Source organism: Eubalaena glacialis, chromosome 17 (assembly GCF_028564815.1).
Source record: "Eubalaena glacialis isolate mEubGla1 chromosome 17, mEubGla1.1.hap2.+ XY, whole genome shotgun sequence".
Classification (NCBI taxonomy): domain Eukaryota; kingdom Metazoa; phylum Chordata; class Mammalia; order Artiodactyla; family Balaenidae; genus Eubalaena; species Eubalaena glacialis.
This window is the reverse complement of record NC_083732.1, coordinates 53,654,858-53,676,276: the sequence shown is the minus strand read 5'-3', so window position 1 is coordinate 53,676,276 and position 21,419 is coordinate 53,654,858. Positions and strand designations below refer to the sequence as shown.

Genomic DNA, 21,419 nt, shown 5'->3' with positions numbered 1-21,419 from the left:
TGCACATGTACAAACTCTTTGATTGGACACATTATTAAATACATGCAATTCTTTGTGTGTCAATTATACCTCAGTAAAACCTTGTTTTTTAAAAGGCCAACAACAAAATAGAAAAATAGGCAAAGAACATTAACAGTCCACAGTGGGGAAAAATATAATGGCTTTTAAATATGTGAAAAGAATTCAAGAAATGTAAATTATGAGACTAATTTTTTGTGTTAGCAAAAACTTTGAAGACTGATAAGATCCATTGATTGAGGGTAAGCAGAAATGAGCATACTCTAACGTTATTGATTGGCGTATAAATTAAAGTAGCATTTTTGGAGAACAATCTAAGGTTTCAATATGCAAAACCTTTGCCCCAGAAGTTCTACTTCTATGAATTTATCCTTTAGTCACTCGTATGTTCATACTGCGGAATACAGTGCAACCAAAAAGGTGATTTGGTATTATTGACATAGAACAGTCAAAATCATAAAACAATATATAAAATAATTTGTGAAAATTTTGTAGATTCTCAAACACATACACACTCATATGGGATATAATGCCTAGAAACACATCTAGAAGGCTATCCAACAAACTGTCAAAATTCTGTTGAAAATGGTAGGAGATAAAGAAATATAAAAGGGGCGTTTATTTTTTTCTCCCTAAATTTATTTACAATTTTTGTGTAATGAAATATTTTTTAATATTTGTTCATTTGAATTCAGTAAATTCCACTTGTAGAAACTTATTCTAGGAAATAATCTAAAATCTTGAAAGATTTTATGTCTGAAGATTTTATAAAAGTATGATTTTATAATAGTGAAAACTATGGCAACAAACTACATGTAACCTAAATGTAAGTCGATGACAGTAAATCCACAGCACATAATGCTCTGCAGCTATTAAAATATTTAGAAAAAAATCATAAAATCATGGCCAAATATTTATGTTATAAAGTTAGGTTGGAAAAAAGAGAAAAATACACAATATGACCAATTACTTAAAAACTTCCCTTCATCGGCATAGTGCTTTATAGGTTTCATGGGGAAAGGCCATTATTTATAGCTTGCAAATGCTAGAATTCCTAATCAAACAATCCTTAATTTTACAGCTTCAAGAACATTTGAAAAAATAGAAGGTGTAACACGTATCACATGAAATCCTAGATAATCAAAGAATGTATTTAAAATAATGAGTTCAACCTTCTACTGGAATTAGATTTTTTTTTTCTTTTAATCAGTAGCCAAACTAATTAAGCTGAGTTTTCCTTTTCACGCCCTCTCTATTAGATCTGTACAGAAAAAAAAATTATATATCTAAAAGGTTAACTATAAGAGGAAGATAGAAGAAAACAGCCTGGATAATTCACAGACCAGATAATGAGTTCCTGATTAATGCAGCTGGCTCTAATGTCACCAACGCTTTTAAAATAAATTTCTAATTGTCCTAGATGTTTTAATGTTATATCTCAGTTTAGAAAAGTACCAAATTACTTCCACAAATTCCCAGTTTCCACAGATGTTACCTTTAATGCTACAAGCAACATACATATGACAGAGTACATAAACAGAAGTTTTCACCCATAGCTCTAGAAAAGTTTTTAATAAAAAGTTTAATTACAGAGCCCTGGAGATTTACCTTTGAAAAGTGACTCCACTTTAAATAGCCCTACTGTTTAGATAAACTACCAAACTGTTTCTTAACCACTAATAATAGACCAAAAAAAAAAAAAAGGGGGGGGAATGGATGCAAGCCTAACCAAACCTGAGAAATGAAAAATAGTGGAAGATCTTTTCAAATCAAAATAAAGCAGAAAATTGGAAGACTCACAGGATTTTGGACCTGGCTGCCTGCACTTTTCCCACAACTAATTACCTCAAAAATGAAAGGTAAATGTGCATTTTTTAAATAAATTGCGTTTTTTTCTAATTATATTGTTAAAGGTTCTCAGACCTTAAACTAGTAGTCTGTCTAATCTTTGTGGTCTCCGCGCCTGGCATGGTGCCCGGCTCTGTGCCTGGCCTGTAGGCACTCAATAAATCATGAAGTGGAAGAGATTTGTATGTATGGTGACCACTCATTTGTTGTTTGGACGTATTCATCCTGAGCTTAGTCATCACCAGTCAGCTTGGAGACATGGGCTCCCTATCCCTTGACTAAGTTCCTTGAACTTGTGGCCTTTGATTAAGGAGCCTGAGTGAAGGCCTGGGTCACTGCTTTCATTGGCAAGGGATGGGAGCTGTGAATTAGAGACAGTTCTCAGACGCAATGACTTGTACCAAGAGAAGAGACCACGGCTGGGCCTTCTGCTGATAAACTCTTTTTACTAACGCTGAACTCTCTATAAAACCCCAAGAAGAGCTTTTAAAATATCAAAATACTACATATATACATTAAGAAAACAAAACAAAACATAAAGTTCTCCTGAGAAAATACAATTTGAGTAAATGGAAAGAAATGCAATTCAAAACAAGTTACCATTTCACCCTATCAAATTGGCAAAGACTAAAAAGAAGAACATAAACACACTACTATATATAAAATAGAAAATGAACAAGGACCTACTGTATAGCACAGGGAACTATACTCAATATTTTGTAATAACCTATAAGGGAAAAGAATCTGAAAAAAGTATCTATCTATCTATCTATCTATCTATATATATATATCTGAATATATAACTGAATATATATATAACTGAATATTATATAAAACTGAATCACTTTGCTGCACACCTGAAACTAACACAACATTGTAAATCAACTATACTTCAATTTAAAAAAATAAATTAAAAAAAAAGAGGATAGTAAGAATTGCTGGGGAAGGAAGGTGAAATCCTCCCTCAGATATATTGTTGGAACATTACTCAGCCATAAAAAGGCACAAGATTGGGTCATTTGTAGAGACGTGGATGGACCTAGATACTGTCATACAAAGTGAAGTAAGTCAGAAAGAGAAAAACAAACATCATATATTAACACATATATGTGGAATCTAGAAAAATGGTACAGATGAACCTGTTTGCAAGGCAAAAATAGAGACACAGATGTAGAGAACAAACGTATGGACACCAAGGGGGGGAAGGGGAGGGTGGGATGAATTGGGAGATTGGGATTGACATATATACACTAATATGTATAAAACGGATGACTAATGAGAACCTACTGTATAGCACAGGGAACTCTGCTTAGTGCTCTGTGGTGACCTAAATGGGAAGGAAATCCAAAAAAGAGGGGATATATGTATACATATGGCTGATTCACTTTGCTGTACAGTAGAAACTAACACAACATTGTAAAACAACTATACCCCAATACAAAATTAAAATGAAATAGAATAAAATAAAATATAAATTAAAAAATAAAATAAAAAAAAAAGAGGATAATATGTATTGCTGGGGAAGGAAGGTGAAATCCTCCCTCAGATACAGTGTTGAAGGGAGTGTTAATGAGGAGAGGAGTTTTGGATGGCAATTTGGAAACATGAACCAAATATCTTTAAAAAGAGTATGGCTTTTGATCAGGGATGTCTATTCATTGGAATGTATATCAAGGACAAAACTAAGAAGTGTGTAAAGATTTAGCTATAAGTCATTCAAATATTGACTTTAATAGTAAAAAAACATGAAAAATTTAAATGTACAACAGGGAACTGGTTAAATTAATCTGGACATTTCCATTCAATGTAAAACTATGGGCCATTAAAAATATTTACCACCATGAAAAGCTATGATCAATATTAACTTAAAAAATAAGTTACTAAACAGTATATAAATTACTATGTCATCTCTGTATACATAGTATATTTGTATGTACGGGCATAGAAAAAAGTAAAAATATAGATGTCAGAGTGTTAGCAGTGTACTATTAATAACTTTGAGTGGTAGTTTTGAGAGTAGTTGTATTCTCTAATGTTTTTACAATTAAGTATGAATTAATCACCTTTAAAGGGCCTTTTAAATAACCTTAAAAATAAGGCTAAAATAAAGGAAAAAATTTTAATGGGTTAAGTCCAAAAAGGTTGATCTCAAACCTTCCACATTTGAAAGTAATGAAAGTACTCTCACGCATAAGAACAATATATTTGACATCAAAAAATCTAAAGCTCTGGGACTTCCCTGGTGGTGTAGTGGTTAAGAATCCGCCTGCCAATGCAAGGGACAAGGGTTCGAGCCCTGGCCCGGGAAGATCCCACGTGCCGCAGAGCAACTAAGCCTGTGTGCCACAGCTACTGAGCCTGCGCTCTAGAGCCTGCGAGCCACAACTACTGAAGCCCGCGCGCCTAGAGCCCGTGCTCCATAACAAGAGAAGCCACCGCAATGAGAAGCCCGCGCACCGCAACGAAGAGTAGCCCCCGCTCGCCACAACTAGAGAAAGCCCATGCACAGCAACGAAGACCCAGTGCAGCCAAAAATAAATAAATACTTTTATATTTAAAAAATATTTTTAGGGCTTCCCTGGTGGCACAGTGGTTAAGAATCTGCCTGCCAATGCAGGGGACACGGGTTCGAGCCCTGGTCCGGGAAGATCCCACATGCCGCGGAGCAACTAAGCCCGTGCGCCACAACTACTGAGGCTGTGCTCTAGAGCCCGAGAGCCACAACTACTGAGCCCGAGTGCCACAACTACTGAAGCCTGCGTGCCTAGAGCCCGTGCTCCGCAACAAGAGAAGCCACCGCAATGAGAAGCCCGCGCACTGCAACAAAGAGTAGCCCCCGCTCACCGCAACTAGAGAAAAGCCCACGGGCAGCAACGAAGACACAACGCAGCCAAAAATAAATAAAATAAATAAATTTAAAAAAAATTAAAAAAAAAGTCTAAAGCTCTGAATATTTTTTAAATCATGAAACTAAATGATAACCAAGAACTTGAGGAAATTATAGCCAGAATTTTGACAAAACAGTTAATAATTTTAGGTGTGTAAAAAGCTCTCACAAATCAATAATAAAAATATCAGCATCCCAATTCAAAAAAAAAGAGTGAAAATTAAGAACAGACCACTTCTAACCCATATGGTACATTTGTGCAGATGTTGTAAGGTGCCCTTTTCCCCGGGCAGAGGCCAGAGGGAAGCATAGCTCGATCTCAACCCCAAGGTCCCCTCGTCCAGGACACAACAAAATAACTGTATGTAGTAGCCAAGGCAAAAACAAGATCTTCGGTAAAAAAGAAACTTAAATGACGAATAAACATCTGAGAAAATGTTTAACCTCATTAATTATCAGTCTGCAATTTAAAACAAAAATACACTTTTTTTGCTGTTCAAATTGACCAAAAAATTATAAATCTCATAGACTGGTGACAAGATGTGAGAAAGACACTCTCAAACACTGCTGGGAGAAAACATAAATTTTTACAACCTATCTAGAAGTCATTTTCAAAGTATGAACCAAGAACCTAAAAATATTTATCTTTTGTTCTTATACTTCCAGAAACTTATTCTAAAGTAATAAGCAGAGATACAAAGATTTGTGTACAAGCATGATTTATAATAATGAAAAAGCAAAACAACCTAAACATAAAAAATAGGAGATGGTAGATTTCATCTTTAAATGCTATGTAGAAGTATACTTAAGAGACTAGTAAAATGCCAATAATAAAGCATTAAGTAGAAAATGCAGAATGGCATGAATGATGTAAAAACGGGAGATTACAATTTGTACACTCTTTAATAACCACATTCATAACTGTAAGAAAATATATGAAGTGTTAGGGCCCTGGAATTATGAGTGACTTCTCTTCTATATACCTTTCTCTAGTTTCCAGTTTTTTCTCATGAGCTTATAGTATCTGCATAATCAGAAAAAAAGTCTCCCCAAGAAATGGTGCTTAAAAAAGAAAACACACTGCAAATGCAAAACTGCACCATAAAATAGTTGCAACAAAAGTCAACCTCCACCATAGCATTGAAAACAGTGAGGTAGGTCATTCAGAAATGCTTCAAAACTGTGATTTATAAAATAATCCATCAAACACTAAATACAATAAAAATCTCAGATTCATAAAAACATTTTCAATTTCTTCCATATTCCAGGAGTATCTGGCACAACAACAACAAAATCTCAGAATATCATGTTCAATTTGGTTCACCTGGCCAACCGTAGGTTATGTTGCAAGAGAAAAACTCCCAACTTGTAATTAAATGTGCCCTGGGTATTGACCACATAGGTATTTTATTGTAAATTAGGAAGGATCAGGAACCCCAAAAAAGGATGTGGGTCTTTTAAATGAGGAAAAGAGAAGAGAAACAGGTACAACCGCCAGCCAATTCAACTTCAGGATACTAGGAGTGATAACTGAACTGTGTCCCAAGATTTGTGGGCAAATTCAAAAAGCAAACTTGTGGTTTTGCGTGGCTGAATACAAACCACACCTTTCAGGCTGTTTACTGAAATTGGATAAACACAGGATAAAAAGACAAACTGTAGCCCTTCCTAATCTCCTTCTCGCAAGCCCTACAAGGATATGCACCTTTATTTAGACTTTGAACGACCAAAAACGATAACGATTTTTGAACATGTAAGGTACAGTATTTGAGATCTGATGAATTTCTGCACAATGAGAAGGAAAGTATGGGGGAGGGGAAGCCAGGTAGGCGTGGGAGAGAAAGGGACAATTGCAAATTTCACTTTTGAATCCACAACCAAAAAGTATAATCACAAACTCTGTGTTGATTCCCACAACCTAACGTTGCTTTGGTTTTGCTCACATTAGCAAAGTTCATTTCCTTTTTGTTTAAACCTCGCCCCTCCCCCGTTTTTCCCCTGACATATTTTTGGCAACTTAAGTTATTCTGTGAGGCCACGTTCTCCCTCCAAGTTCACATCGTGTACTTTTTGTTCCCTGGTGGATGCTCCTTGGATAGGTTGATAAGTAAATAACTTCACATTTGCGACAAAGCTTCCATTAAAGACGCCTGCAGGAAATCCAGTGATGCAATCTCACACAGCTTAACTAAAAGACTCCAGCTCGCGTCTAGCATGATCTATGTACCAGCTTGTAGAAGCAGGCAGATGACTCACACGCTTGGCCCTCCAGGGAAAAGCAAGTCTATGTTATGGAAAAAATAAATTGTTGTTAAAAAAAATAATAAAAACTCAGCCGTGCCTGCAACTACTTTTTGTTTTTAAAGGAAGTCATATTCCGGGCTCTCCCTATTCCTGAAAAAAGATTAAATACAACTGGACCCTCCACCGAGTCGTTCCCAAGAGCACCCACTCAGGTGAGGTCTGAGATGGCATGGAAGGCAGCCCCGCCTCCAGAGAATTTTCTCCAAGGGAAACTGCGCAGGCGCATGCAGCCTACTGAGTGGATGAAAAGGTTTCTCTTCTGCTTAGTCACCACCAGCGCTCCCCCCGCCCCCTCCCCCCCACGCCCCCAGCTGCAAGTTATACAAAGGCTGGAAACTCCCACACCTATGTGTACTATTTTGAAAAACAGGTGGACTTGATAATTGGTCAAATCCAAAGAGACAGGGTTGTTGAGACACTAACCCAAAAGTGTACAGGTGAGTGAGGCATAGTGCAGAAGACACGTGGCATACCAGCCGTGAAGAGTGGAGTGGCATCAGGAGGGAGGGAACAGATGAATTCTACCAGGAACAAGCAAGCAGGCAGGCTTTCCCATTTTATTTCGGCTATGTGTGTGTTATTTTTAAATACCTCCATGGCCAAATGACTATTTTTTTTTTAAATAACCTTAAAATTTTTCTAATTACAAGAACAGTACAAGCTCACTTCAGCAAACTAGAATACAGAGAAGAACAAATAAGAGACAAAAGCATCTATAATTTCTCCATGCAGAGAGCAAACCACTGTTAACCTAGTGTGGTTTTATTATCATAGTTTATTATTTATTTTCTATGCCTGTAAACCTTCTAACATAATACACCATGAACATTTTTCCTGTCATTAAATATTTTTCCGTAATCTGATTTATAATGCTTGCCCCTGAACTGTGATTTACTAAACCAGTCCTCTGTACCTGGGCACTTAGAGCTTTCCTGATTTTTCACTTTAAAAAATATTCCTACAATTAATATCCTTGATTACTTCCTTCAGATAAAGCCCTGAAACTGGAATTCAAGTGTCAGAAGGTAGGCCCATTTCAACCAGTTTTGCTAAACTGTCTTCCAGAAAGTTTCGAATAATGTATAATCCTCCTAGAAATGTATTTTACCCAAACCCAGTTTTTTTAATCTTGGCCAATTTGACAGGGAAACCTTGAGCTTCCCTGTTCTTGGATTATTAATAAACTGAATATTATTTTATATGTATATTAATCACTTGTAGCTTTTGTGAACTGTCTACTCATGTTTGTGGACCATATTTCTATTGAGACGTTTGTCCTTTTTTTAAAATGTTTTCAAAACTATGTAAGATAGACATAGTTTTAAAAGTAGCCACCACAATTCCAAAGCAGCTAAAAACCGTGGTCTGCACAGGAAGCATAAATGTACTTAAAGGCTCTTCTAACCTATCAAAATCCTCCACTTGAGAACCTTCCAGGGGCTTTAGTCCATTTTGTCCTGGTACCAATACTGGCTTCAGAGAAAACGGACTTCAGAGACTTCTAAATCTTATAACACAATAGGATACCAGAGAAGGAGATTTTATTCCTGACCTACATGAATAGTCATTTGTATGCCCTGGAGTGAAATCATATATTGTCTTTTTTTTTAACTTTTTATTTTATATTGGAGTATAGCCGATTAACAATGTTGTAATAGTTTCAGGTGCAGAGCAAAGCGACTCAGCCATACATATACGTGTATCCATTCTCCCCCAAACTCCCTTCCCATCCAGGCTGCCACATGACATTGAGCAGGGTTCCCTGTGTATATTGTCTTATAATCGAAGTGAAACTGCAGGTGCTATTCTTATTCTTATATTATTTAATACCTTTTCTGAACACTTACTAAACCATTGGCTTGGCAATACTGGTTGACAGTGGGTGTCCCTGAATTATGTTTTATTAAGATGATGAGGAATCTGGAAGTGGGGCATGGGAGGGGAAGGAAGAAGGAAGGAGGAGAAGGGGGAGGAGGAGGAGAGAGAGAGGAGGAGGGGAGAGAGGAGAGGAGGAGGAGAGGAAAAGGCAGGAAGAGGAAAGAGAAGGCCCATTTGCTGCTGTTTTCATTTTACTAAATTATATTCAATGTTCCATCCATTCCAATACTGCCTCTCTTTCACTCTACGAGCCTGCGCAGAGTAAACCACTTCCTGGGTGCTGTTCTGGAAGGCGGTTCTCAGAGTACCTGCCAGCCCTTTTTATCTGATTTTCTTGTACCTTTATCTACCAGCCCAGTGAGGCTGTGAGGGGGTCCACTAAGTAAACCATTGATCTTACCGCCTAGATGCCCTTCTGAATTCCGTGTGGCCCTCCGAATTCCTCCCGCCTGCCAGAAGTCTGTTTCTTTGTCATCTTAAACCACCTTTTATTTTGCTAAAATAAAATGATTTGAGGGGGGCCTGGAGCAGAAGCAGGTCCCACTGTGCCCTGTACTCTCCTATCTTGTTAACATCATCCTTCTGTGAGCCGCCACCAGCCCAGACCCCACTGGAAGGGAGAAAACGAGACTCACAGAATGTTGGAGCAGGTGATTATCCTCAGAGATCATTTAGTTCAACTTCATTTTACAGGTGAAAAATAATGAAAGACAAACCCTCTGATCTTATGTTAATTATCTTATTGGCAATACAGGAAAGAGGCAAAAGCTACCTTTGTTCCTTGCTGCTTTGAAAAGTTAGATCCAAGAAGTACAGAAAGCAGTTATTTTCTGAGGCTCACTGAACTGAGAACTAAAACCAATGATTTGGGGTGAGTGTGGGAAGGAAAGGCCATTTTAACTCACAGTAATGCTATCGGAATCTTAACCACGTATTTCATATACTCATGTTCGTATTTTAAGAAGCAAATAGGCAATGCCTCCCCTGTTCTCAATCTCCCTACCAAAAAAACGGAGTATATTTTTTTAATTAATCAAAACCTCAGATTTTCAATTCATACAACGCCAGTATGCAACACACAAGAAAGAATGTAAGGCACTTTTTTCCTCAAATCAAACTTTTAGCTCCAAATCCTACTCTTGGTTACTCACAGACTCTGTATGATCTGTAAGGCTCGTCCTAGATCTAGGATTCAAGGCATCAAGTTAAAATCAGAATCAATCCGCCAGGAGGACAAACAGCACACGTCATCCTCTCTTAGAGCCCAGCTCTGCAGCCGGAGCATAGCAAATCTCATACTACTGAGAAAAGGCTGGCAACTCAAAGGTGGCTAAAGCATAGTTTCTCCCTGCTCCTTTTTTCTTCCTCTCTTTTCTCCATTCTTCTCCCCTTCACTTCAACCTTTCCCCCTTGTCTAAAACCCCGATCTAAATTCAGAAGCCTTAAAAAAGAGACGCTGGCCCTGGGGTGTTTGTTACACGCGTACATTCAGCATTTGGACGAAAGGCTGGCGCCAAAATAAAAAGAAGCAACAGGCGAATCTTGCTTTCCTTTCTGCTCTGGGGGGGTGTCTGCATTCACACTTGTAAAGGAAGCATTTCCTTGGGAGTGAATGTGAAGTCAGATCACTTTAAAAATGCTCCCCACAAAGTTCATTGCCCTGTTCATTACAAAGTAAAATAAGGCTCTTCATCGCCACAGGCAGCGATTGCTTTCCACTGAATGCCCATTCAAATGCTCGGTCAATCTCCATAACCCCGACAGATTCTCAAAATGTACATCGAAATCCCCTGAAATGTATCAGCTTTTTAAGTACTTTCCACAGAGCTCTAAAAATGTGTGCTTGGTGGGCATTTTATATAGCAAATCAAAATGTGCTGTTTTTAAAAATAATATTACTTTAATCCTGCTACTCACCAGAACACATCAAGCTAAAACACTTAATTCTCTTCCCAGTATAAATGGGGGTGGGAGTTGGGGGTAGATCCCTAAAGAAGTACTTCCTTGCTTCTATCCCACTTCCCCCATTATAGCCCAGTCCTTTCTACCACAGACCATTAAAAGACTTACAGCATAAAATGTAATTTTCTGGTGATGGAGGATGGATGGATGGATGGATGGATAAATAAAATGGAACCAAGGAGCCGGGACTTCTCTAATGGATGGAAATACGCAGGGCAGGTGGAGTGAATCTGAATTTCGGAGGCTTCAATTTGAAGACCTGTGAAGCTGTCTGAGGGACTCCCAGGTATATGTTGTTGTTACTAAGCAACCCACTCATCCTCCTGGGCCAAAGCAGAAATTCCTATTCAGCCTGTTGCTGCTCGCTAAGGAATTTTTCCTGGACAAGTTTGCCAATCACTACCCTGTTTCAGCTTAGACCTCACTTTTTATAATTGAGCAGGAATCCTTGAACACCTTTTGAAAAGGAAGAGAGTGCCTGCACCCCAAAGTGAATACCAGGGATCATGAGTGAGGACTAATTTGGGACAAGGCTTGCCTTATACTAAGAAGAACTTAAAAGTAAACATTTTCCAAGGTTAAACTCAGTTGACTTGAATTAGATAAGGTGCCGTCCCTTGCTGCCATCATCTTAACTCTTGGCTCAGGTAACAAGAATGGGTTGCTGCTGCTATAAATGCTAAGAGAACACAGCAAAGTTCACTGACTAAAAGAACACCTAAAATCAGATTCATATTGATATCTCTGCATGGAGGAAGTGCATGTGTCAATTCCTATCAAGTAATATGGGAGGGAAAAAAATCAGCAAAGTGGCATCAGGAGACAGACCAAGGAGGGAAAGAAGGGAGGGAGGGAGGGAGGGAAAGAGGGAAAAAAAATGTTGTTTCAAACTAAGGACGAAATAAGAGGGAAAATACAATTTAACCAAATTGTTTATTTTTTAACCTGACGTGTATGCCTGGTTGTATCAAAGTCACAGAGAGGAACTAAAGCATTTGCTTGAGTTACCTAAGTCTTTAAAAAGAAACTAGATTTAATAACCTAACATCAAAATAATAATCTTGTTTAAATTATCTATAGATTTCAAACAAATACTTCTTGGGGTTCTTGGGTGGTGGTGTTGTATAAATGTTTCTATGTATGTTTGACTTACTTGGCCATATGTATAAATGCTCTGTTTGACTTTGCAGAGTATAGTAGAAATTGCTGGATACAGCTCTTCATCACTGCTCCAGCACTTACTTTTTTTTTTTTAACATCTTTATTGGAGTATAATTGCTTTACAATGGTGTGTTAGTTTCTGCTTTATAACAAAGTGAATCAGTTATACATATACATATGTTCCCATATCTCTTCCCTTTTGCGTCTCCCTCCCTCCCACCCTCCCTATCCCACCCCTCTAGGTGGTCACAAAGCACCGAGCTGATCTCCCTGTGCTATGTGGCTGCTTCCCACTAGCTATCTATTTTACATTTGGTAGTGTATATATGTCCATGCCACTCTCTCACTTCGTCCCAGCTTACCCTTCCCCCTCCCCATATCCTCAAGTCCATTCTCTAGTAGGTCTTCGTCTTTCTTCCTGTCCTGCCCCTAGGTTCTTCATGACTTTTTTTTTTTTTCCTTAGATTCCATATATATGTGTTAGCATACGGTATTTGTTTTTCTCTTTCTGACTTACTTCACTCTGTATGACAGACTCTAGGTCCATCCACCTCACTACTTTTAATCCTCCTTAAATCAGATGGCACTGGGTCCATTTGGGTGGCCTAGTCTCTGCGGTTGGTTTAAAACAGGACCTAACTACAGATCAATAGAAAGCCTAGTACCATCTTGTTAGGGTAATACTTAAAGCTACCATTAGCCCTAGAAATGAGACTGCAACCATCATCGCATTAAATATTTCACCAAGGACCAGCATCAGATTGTACAGATCAGAACTCGTTATCTTTGACTTTGTGCTACAAAATAGAATCTAAATTCAATGAAATAACTGTGCCCAGAAAAATGAACACTAATTTTATCTTCTAATGTAAAACTATGGAAGGACAAGGTTGGCCTTCTAACTCCAACCCAGCTCCCTAGTGAGTGGGATCCAGCCTAAAATCTGAGTTTGACCTTTTAACTTTGGGCCTGGCAGAAGGCCACATGGGTGACATCACTCCAAATCAGGTGTTTAGCAGCTCTGGAAATATATGACTTGTCAAAAGGATCCCATTCTTCCAGAAGGGACAGTTCAGCAACACAATGAAAGTAAACAACATTGAGAGAAGGCCTAAGAACTCTTAAACCCTAGTTAAAATATCAGAAGCTGCTCATCCAGAAGTAGCATAATGAACATAAAGCCCACAGGTTTCATTTCACTTATATGCTGGATATACACCTCCAAAGGTATATATAAATTGAATTTATTATGTAACGTACTCACTTAAAGCGTTATTTTGCTAAGTAACCCAATGCAGATGCCCCGGCCCCTCTCTGGAGAATCTGATTCCATAGCTCTGGGGTGGGGCACAGGGAGTGTAGTTTTACCAAGTGCCTCAGGTGATATATTTTTGTAATCAGATGAGTTTGTGTTGCAGTGATGTAAAGAATGCCTATGGACATTCCTATTACTAGGCACATACATAATTATCTTCAACCTTTTTTTTTTCAATCAGTCCAGACTTCTATATTGTTGTCTAGCATTTTCTTATTTTTCAGGTAAGTTAATTTTGCCTGTATATTAGTTTATTTCACTGAAGATGCAAAACTAACCAAAGCACAGTGTTTGCAATGTCTCACTTCCAAACACAGTGGCCCAGTCTGTTTTCTAATGGATACAAGTTTGCAGAAATTGAATGCGGACGAGAGAAAAAAAGAGCGAACTGGAGGCCAATTTAGGGTTGAGATAGCTAGGAAGGGTGGCAGGTTAAAATAAGAGGTTTAGACAGGTATGAGTGTCAGAGCAAACACCATGTTGGTCCCTCTTCTTCAGTTCTAATTCCCAGGGGTCATCCAGTATGTGTGCATTTTTTTCATCTCTAAATTAAGAAGTGTGCAAGATTTAATCCATTGTAGGGAAGAGAACGCTGGACTCTAGCCATTAAACTGGTGATACCTGGGGAAAGAAACAAGACTGACACTATTAGCTGATTCTTTATTTACTCCCCTCTTGACTGCCAGGACCATTTATAAGTATAATGTTGTCTGGTTTTGAGTGTACAAGTATCTGGACTATTAAGTAGAGAATTGATTATCTTAGTTTACTTAATGGGACCACTGTCTCTCTAAGTCTCTGATTCACCCACACTGGGCTCCTTTCTGATCCTAGAATATGCTAAGTACTCTCCCACCTCAGGGTCTTTGCACTTGCTCATCCATCTGCCTGTAACACTCTCATCCCAAGTATCTTCAGTGCTTGATCTCACTTCAGGTTTCTGCTCAAAGGTCATCTCATCAGAGAGGCCATCCCTGACCACCTTATATAAAATAATTCCCCGTTATTCTCAATCCCGTTAGCCTGCTTTGCTTTCCTTTGTAGCATTTATCATCATCTAACTTGTTATGTATTTCCTTCTTTATTGATTTACTGTTTCCTGGCACTACAATGGTAGCACCACAATGGCAGGGAGTTTGTTCTATTTGCTAATGAATCTCAATGCCAGGATCAATGCTCAGTATATAGTGGCACTCAAGATTTATTTGTTGAATAAATGAGTGGGTATTTTTATTGCTTTGAGGAAGATATGATTAACTCAGTACTGGTGATCTTAAAAGATAATATAGGGAACTCCCTGGTGGTCCAATGGTTAGGACTCCATGCTTTTTCACTGCCGTGGCCCGGGTTCAATCCCTGGTCGGGGAACTAAGATCCTGCAAGCTGTGTGGCGTGGCCAAAAAAAAAAGAAAGAAAAAAAAATTATATAGCTACATGGAAACATATCCATTTATAAAACTAAAGAGTAGAAAGATTAATTAAAATATTTCATCCCATTACTTGAAATGCTACCCACATGAGGTATCTATAACTTTGGACATTTTCCTTTCTAGAATAATGGCTGGACTTCTTAAAACACACAGAATGACTAAAGGTAATCGTCCTAAGGCAAAAGCGGGGTGGGTAGGGAGAAGGGGGATTTATGTAATATCTGTTCCTGTTTCATCTTCCGCTAGAGTGTAAGTCCCTTGAGGACATGGCCCACTTTATACGCCTTTTTATTCTCCTATAATACCTATCTGAATGTGTTGCAAATGGTAGGTAATCAGAAAACACATATAGGTAATGAAAAACACCTGTGAGTTTCAAATAAATCATATATATATATTCTGAATATTTTGGCAGTAAAATAAGAGTTTCTAAATCTATCACTGGGCTGCTAGAATACACATGCTTGTTGACAAAGATCATAAATCTTCATAAAATGTTAGAAAGGGGGAGTAGAAAAATTCTAAATATGTACAAAGACAAACTGTCCTAAAAATACTTTGTTTTAAACAGCGATAGCATCAACATTGCAGAACATAAAAAGCAGATCGTGTCAATCTGAAAAGTTCACAACTATAAAAAAGATGATGCTACTTCGGTTCAGACTTGCTAACTGGAATTATCTTCGTATGCTATCCAAAAGCTTGCCTACACTTTCATGGGTTTATAGAAAAAAAAGTCCTTTGTGTATTCCTTTAGGTTAGTTCCAGAAAATACAGACAAGCCTCCTACAGGGATTTACCGAAAAGGTGATAAAGTTCAAGCTCCAGGACTCCCGTTTGCTCTGGCAGGAAGCTCCAGAAACAGGCTCACATGTTCTTTTTTTTTTTTTTTTTTTAGAGCCCTCACCCCTACTCCACCTAACACAATTGCATAAGCTTCAAGCTCATAAAACCTGGGCCCACCCCTGCCAGACAGCCATTAAGAAAACTAGGCTAGAATCTGCAAAAATGATCCAAAAATCATTTATTAATTTCAAGCATTTCTCCATAGTCTAAGCAAAGAGACGCAAATGGGGTTCAACAGTCTCTTTGGGGTATTGTTAGTATTACTTTTCCCAGGAAACAAAATGAAGTCTTGGAAACCATCACTAGATAAAAGTTACTTTCATTAAATGTAAGTATACATAACCCTAGATAGTTATTACCCATAAAAATTAGGTAATGTATCGCAGTGAACTAGATTGCTAGTGTTCCGAACTTATTTTCTTTCTTTAAATTTATTTTTAATGGAAGTATAATTCACATTCAAATATTATTTTTAAGTGTACAACATAGTGATTTGATGTCTAGGTTACGAAACGATCCGCACAATAAATCTAGTTACAATCCGTCACCAAAGTTAACACACTATTGACTATATTAGAACTTATTTTTAATACTAAATAAATTATCTTCATTGGTGCTAAGTACAATCGGTTAAAATAAAAGCCAATCCGTTTTCATTCTAAATTCGAGTCCCGTTGTATCACAAAACGAAGTGGTGCAACCGAATGTTAATCGTGTGATTTAATTAAGGAATTACAATAAGACTTATCCAATATTCACTAGATTTGCAACCATTTTTGACACGAAGATCAAAACAAAAAAACCGTGCTGCCATCTCGGCTTTTGGCTACTGAAGTTTTCAAACTCGAGTAGTGAGTTCTTAAAGGCTACAGAGAGAATTTGGGGTGGGAGCGGGGGTACACTCAAGCAATCCCACACTTTCCCAGTCCCACCCCTGCTCCCGACCTCGTCCCGTGTTTGTATTGTAACTAGGTCCTCCCCTCCGGTGTGTAGCTCACACTTAATTTTTCATTAGTGGGTAAAGTGGTACTAATATCTGGTAGTTTTTCTTAAGTATGATAGCCTGTGACGTTAGCTACACCTACCCTACCCGGGGCTTAACTTTGAGGATGGTCCCCTCCATCCCTGGACAGGTCCACAGGGCATTCCCGCTGCCCCCCTCAGGGTCCCTCGGTTTGGGACGGGTCCCAGGCCACTTCTCCAGGAGAGGCGCCGGCAGCCCGCGGCCTCCGGCCCCCCGCCCCGTGGAAACGCCCTGAGGAAGGTCTCCTTGGGGTGGCCGCACCGCCGGGGTAAAGCGACCCGGAAAAGTGGAAAGGTGGCCTCCACGCACTCCCGATAGGACGCAGCCCGTTCCCAGCCCAGGACGCGCCCGCCTGGAGGGGGAAGGCAGCGTCGCCACCGAATCCCGGGCAGGGCCGCGGGACCCACCTCCGGCTCCCGCTCGCTCCCGCCCTCCGCCCCACCTCCCCGTGCCAGCACAAAGCCGGCCGGGAGGCGGGGGCCAGGCCTGCTGGGCGGCCGCCTGGACGAGACGGGACCCGGGCCCGGCGCCCCGCGGCTCAGGCTGCCGAGCCCCGGCGCGTATAGAGTTCCCGTCCCGGACGGGGCGGACGCGCCCCCCGGCTGGCCTTAGGAGGCGCGGGAAGCCGGGCTCCCCGCCTTTTCAGGCGAGAGTCGCCTAGGGAAGCCCCGGCGCACTCGCTCCGTCCCGCTAGCCACGCCCGAGGTGGCGGCCTCGGGAGCGGGGCGCCTGGGCCGGCCGGGCCTCGGAGGGCGGCGAGCTCGCGGGGCCGCGGAGTCTGTCCGGGCGGGGCTTACTCGATAAGTTGCAGGCGCCCCTTAGCGCCTTACCGTGGCGCAAACTCGGGCCTCAAATCAATCCCCCTCGTTCCCGAAAGGTCCAGTCCTCCCGCACCTGCGTAAGATGGCCAAGCCATTCGGGGGCGGGCGGGAGGGGGCGGGGGCACGGCGGTGGGGGCGGCCCCCGCGGCCCCCGCGGCCCCCGAGACCCGGGCCGCCCGGCGCCTCGCCTCCCGTCGGGGGCGCACACGCGGGCGCGCACACGCACACCATCCGGCCCAGTGCGGGAAGATGGCCGTTTCTGCTTCAGGATAAAGGCTCTTTGTTGCGCTCGCACAAAAGCCGCCAAGACCCGATTTTCCAACAGGCCCTTTGGGCTAATCGAAGGAACTCAGCTGAATTTCCAAATGGCCCTAGGAGCCTGAAGCGGTGGGAGCAACTAAAAGAGAGGGGGAATAACAGGCCTCCCGCCCTCTTCTACCAAAACCTCTGCCAATATACAAGGATTCGTCCTGGGAGACCGGGGCTGAGATCATTCGTAAGGGAGGAAGGAAAGAGGAAAACCTTTTACTATCAAGGCCCAAAGGGGGTATTAAACATTCATATTCTTGCAGGGTGTCTCCCCTTAACCAGGGTAGAAACATAATCTGGAAAAGTCTGGATACACCAAAAAGAAAAAGAAAAAAGAAAGAAGAAAAAAAAAAAAAAAAAAAACCAACAATAGCAACCTAAAAAAAAAAAAAAAAACCAAAAACCAAAAAACATAACAAACCAGTTGCCATCAGCCCAAAGTGGTAGTAGCAGCAGCCGGCGCGTGTGATCCACTTACTTGTCCGACTCTTGTGACATGTTTGATCCAATGAACTCGCTCCCCTTTTCCTGGAGCCTCAGCCTCTGGTGAAACTGGACTTTCAAGTCTGTGCAGGTGAAGGTGTGTGAGAGCGCCCGAGATGGCAGAACAAGAGCTACAGGTAATTCTGCTTTTCCGTCCCCCCTCACCACTGTCGCTCGCTCGCCCGCTCGCGCCCTCACCTAGCCGGAAAGGTGGGATAAGGGGGGGCCCCCTCACATGGGGCCCGAGCTCGGAGGCGGCCGGGCGGCGCGGAGTCCTCCCGGATCGTGGCAGTGGGCAGCCACAGAGCACAAAGTGGCGGACTTGGGCGGCCACAGGTAACTTTCTCGCAAGGAGCTGAATTCTTTCACTAAAGGGTACAAGCCCGAGGGACGAGCTGCGCGGTGATTGGCTGCGGGGCTCCCTCAGGTGAGCTGCCATTGGCAGAGGCGCGCTCAGGTAAGGCCCTTCTCCAAGTGCAGGTAACTCACTCCGAAGTTTACCTGAGAGCAGCGGCGGCACGCTTGCAGCTCTGCGGCAGCCCGTGGGAGCTGAGGGTCAGTGCTTCGAGTAGACTTCATGCTACGTTTCCCTTCTTCCCGGAGGCCGGCCTGGGAAGGGGGGTTGGGGGTTTGGCGGAGGGGTGGGGGGGATTGAGGGAGAGAAGTTAACAGGAAAAAAAGCAACACCTGCAACCACTAGGGATTGTGGGTCAAACGGAAGGACTAAGGAGAGCTGAACTCGGGGATCCCAAGCCAACCGGAATCAAATGCACCGCACCACCACAAGGCTTTTAATACCCACATTAAGAGGACTGTTTGACAGTGTCGGAAGAGTACGGGACTGAAGTGTACGTTGTGCTCAGAGGGGGAGAAAAACACAAAGATCGCCGAGTCTGTTACGTAATTGCATTTTTAACATACTTATCCACAACAAACACTTTTCGTGTCCCGATGTGTAACAGATACGGTAGATTACTAGATTTACAAATAGGTGAGCATCCTTTCATGACCTAGACGGATAGGGAGTGGCGTGGTTTTGATGGGGTGAAGAAATTTGGTCGAACAGACGCTAATATGGCTCAGGCACACCTCTTCCATCTTAACTCTGCAGCCTGGGATTCCAGAGCTGCAAACCACTGAATCCCTCCCATAAACCTGTTGTCATTTGACGTTTCCAGGCAAGCATCAACATTTACATTGTAATTCCATAGAAGCAGCGATTACAAAGGAGATTTATCCTTCCAGCTTAATATGGTTGCCACGTAAACAATTCAGAATGAAACTGACTTTTTTGCAGTTTTGTTTCTCCTGGTTGGGAACAACGAATTTGCAAACGTGTAATTTATAACCACTACTTCCAACGAGTATCTGTGGAAGTTCCGACAGGAATCTAGCCCATGCATACGAATTGTAGAAATAAAGAGGGCATGGAAAACTTATCATGATTTATTTCGAATTAATACTACATTGACAGAGATGAAACAACTTCTATTTTAACCTGTATGGATCATATATTTCCTGAAAATTACATTATGAGACAAGGTTTGGCTGTTCTGTGTTTCATTCTCAACAAATGAATTTCAAAATTTTTTCTTACTTTTTAAAGACAGTGTAAGCACACACGCTTACTTTTTAAAGATAATACGATACTTTAAGATAATGCAGTACCCACCTCTCCTCTGCCTTCTTAACCTCCTGTCTAGAGGCTACCAAATTCCACTTTTAGCTATCTATTCTGTCATTACCTTCCTATTTCTAAATAATTTACACAGCTATCCCTTGATTTATCTATTTAGATGATGTGCTTTGTCCACCTGTTGCCTTAGATAAGGACTTAACTCTATCAAACCCCATCTAGTTTCATCTTCCACCATTCATCCAATATATCTCTTTCACAGTTTAGGGATAGCAAGTAGTCAGTGACTGTGCAAATACTAGTCACAATAGAGCAACTATGGTTGTTTTCTTTCTTATAAAAACCTTTTATCTGTTTACTCAGTTTGTGATGTTTCCAACCTGATATTTTTTCTACAACATGTCTATCAAATAACTGTCACATTTATTTTCCAAATGATCAAACAATCAATCCCATTCCCCCCCCCCGCACCCCCCACCAGAAACATCCCTCCAAAGTCCACTGTCCTTCTCTTCCAATGGAGATAAGTTCCTCTCTGGACCTGCTACTCAGTTGTCATCCTGGGACATCTCCAGAGTAAGAACCACATTTCTCTGTCCTGTGCCTTTTATCTTTGTTTACTGCTTCATTTTCCATGGTATATGTTCCAGTAATAGCCCAAGAATGGGTACAGAAGGTAAAATTTTAAATGTCTTTATTCAACTCTTACTTTTTAAAGAGTTTGACCAAGTGTAGAATTCTAAGTTGAAATATTTCATTCATAAGTTCATAAAAATTGCTCTTTTATCTTCTAGCATCCAATGTTACCATTGAGAATTCGGATGTCATCTTGATTCCCATTCCTTTGTGATCTGGAATTTTTCTTTCTAAAAACTTATAGAATAATCTCTTTATCTCTAATATTCTGAAATTTCATGATTATGTACCTTGGTTACCTAATATTCTGAAATTTCATCATGTTGGAGGCTTTCATCAAATGTTTGCAAACCTTTGACTCTCCCTTCTTACTTAAGAATGAGGTCATAAAACCCCACTGGAAACTACATATAGGGGTGGGAGGGAGTGTGCTTGCTCATTGGTGGGCTCGCTGTGTGGTGATCAGATAAAAAGTTCACCTTTCCTTAGGAAGATCCCCCAAATATCAGAAACTAGAGGTCTTTTCTTCTGGGCTCTTAAGCATCTCAAGAGAAGTATCTGCTATCTCTTGCCTGAGGGAAAACTCACCTGGCTGCCAGTATTCTCAAAGCAGTTCAGGAGAAGTGATCCAGATGGGTCTCTGCTCGGTATGCAGTTTCTCCTTCTTTCTTTCCTGTAGGTGCCTTACTCCTGCCCTTCTTTCTGCCTGATGCACAAGCCTCTCTCCTGTTTTTCCTGCTGGAGTTGTAATCACCTGGCTCCAAGAAGTGGCACAGGGCACCTGAGCTGAGGCTCTAACAACTCCAAATACCCACATTCACTCAGCTCTCGGCCTCTCACCTCTCCCTCACTTCTGGGATC

General features: G+C 40.9%; 1 protein-coding gene across 6 annotated transcripts in view; it reads right to left on the bottom strand.

Annotated features, from left to right (window-relative positions):
- Positions 1–18,878, bottom strand: part of GRHL2 (grainyhead like transcription factor 2) — a 158,946-nt gene extending 140,068 nt beyond the window's left edge. For 3 of the 6 annotated variants that reach the window (XM_061171584.1, XM_061171586.1, XM_061171589.1), the window contains exon 1: positions 18,282–18,666. In XM_061171584.1, the coding sequence (XP_061027567.1) occupies positions 18,282–18,301 (20 nt within the window). In that variant the 5' untranslated portion in view covers positions 18,302–18,666. Of the gene's footprint in view, positions 1–17,503; positions 17,551–18,281; positions 18,667–18,787 lie in introns of those variants that run through there. The other 3 variants (XM_061171585.1, XM_061171587.1, XM_061171588.1) reach the window with 3 other exon arrangements.
- Positions 18,879–21,419: the final 2,541 nt, after the last annotated feature.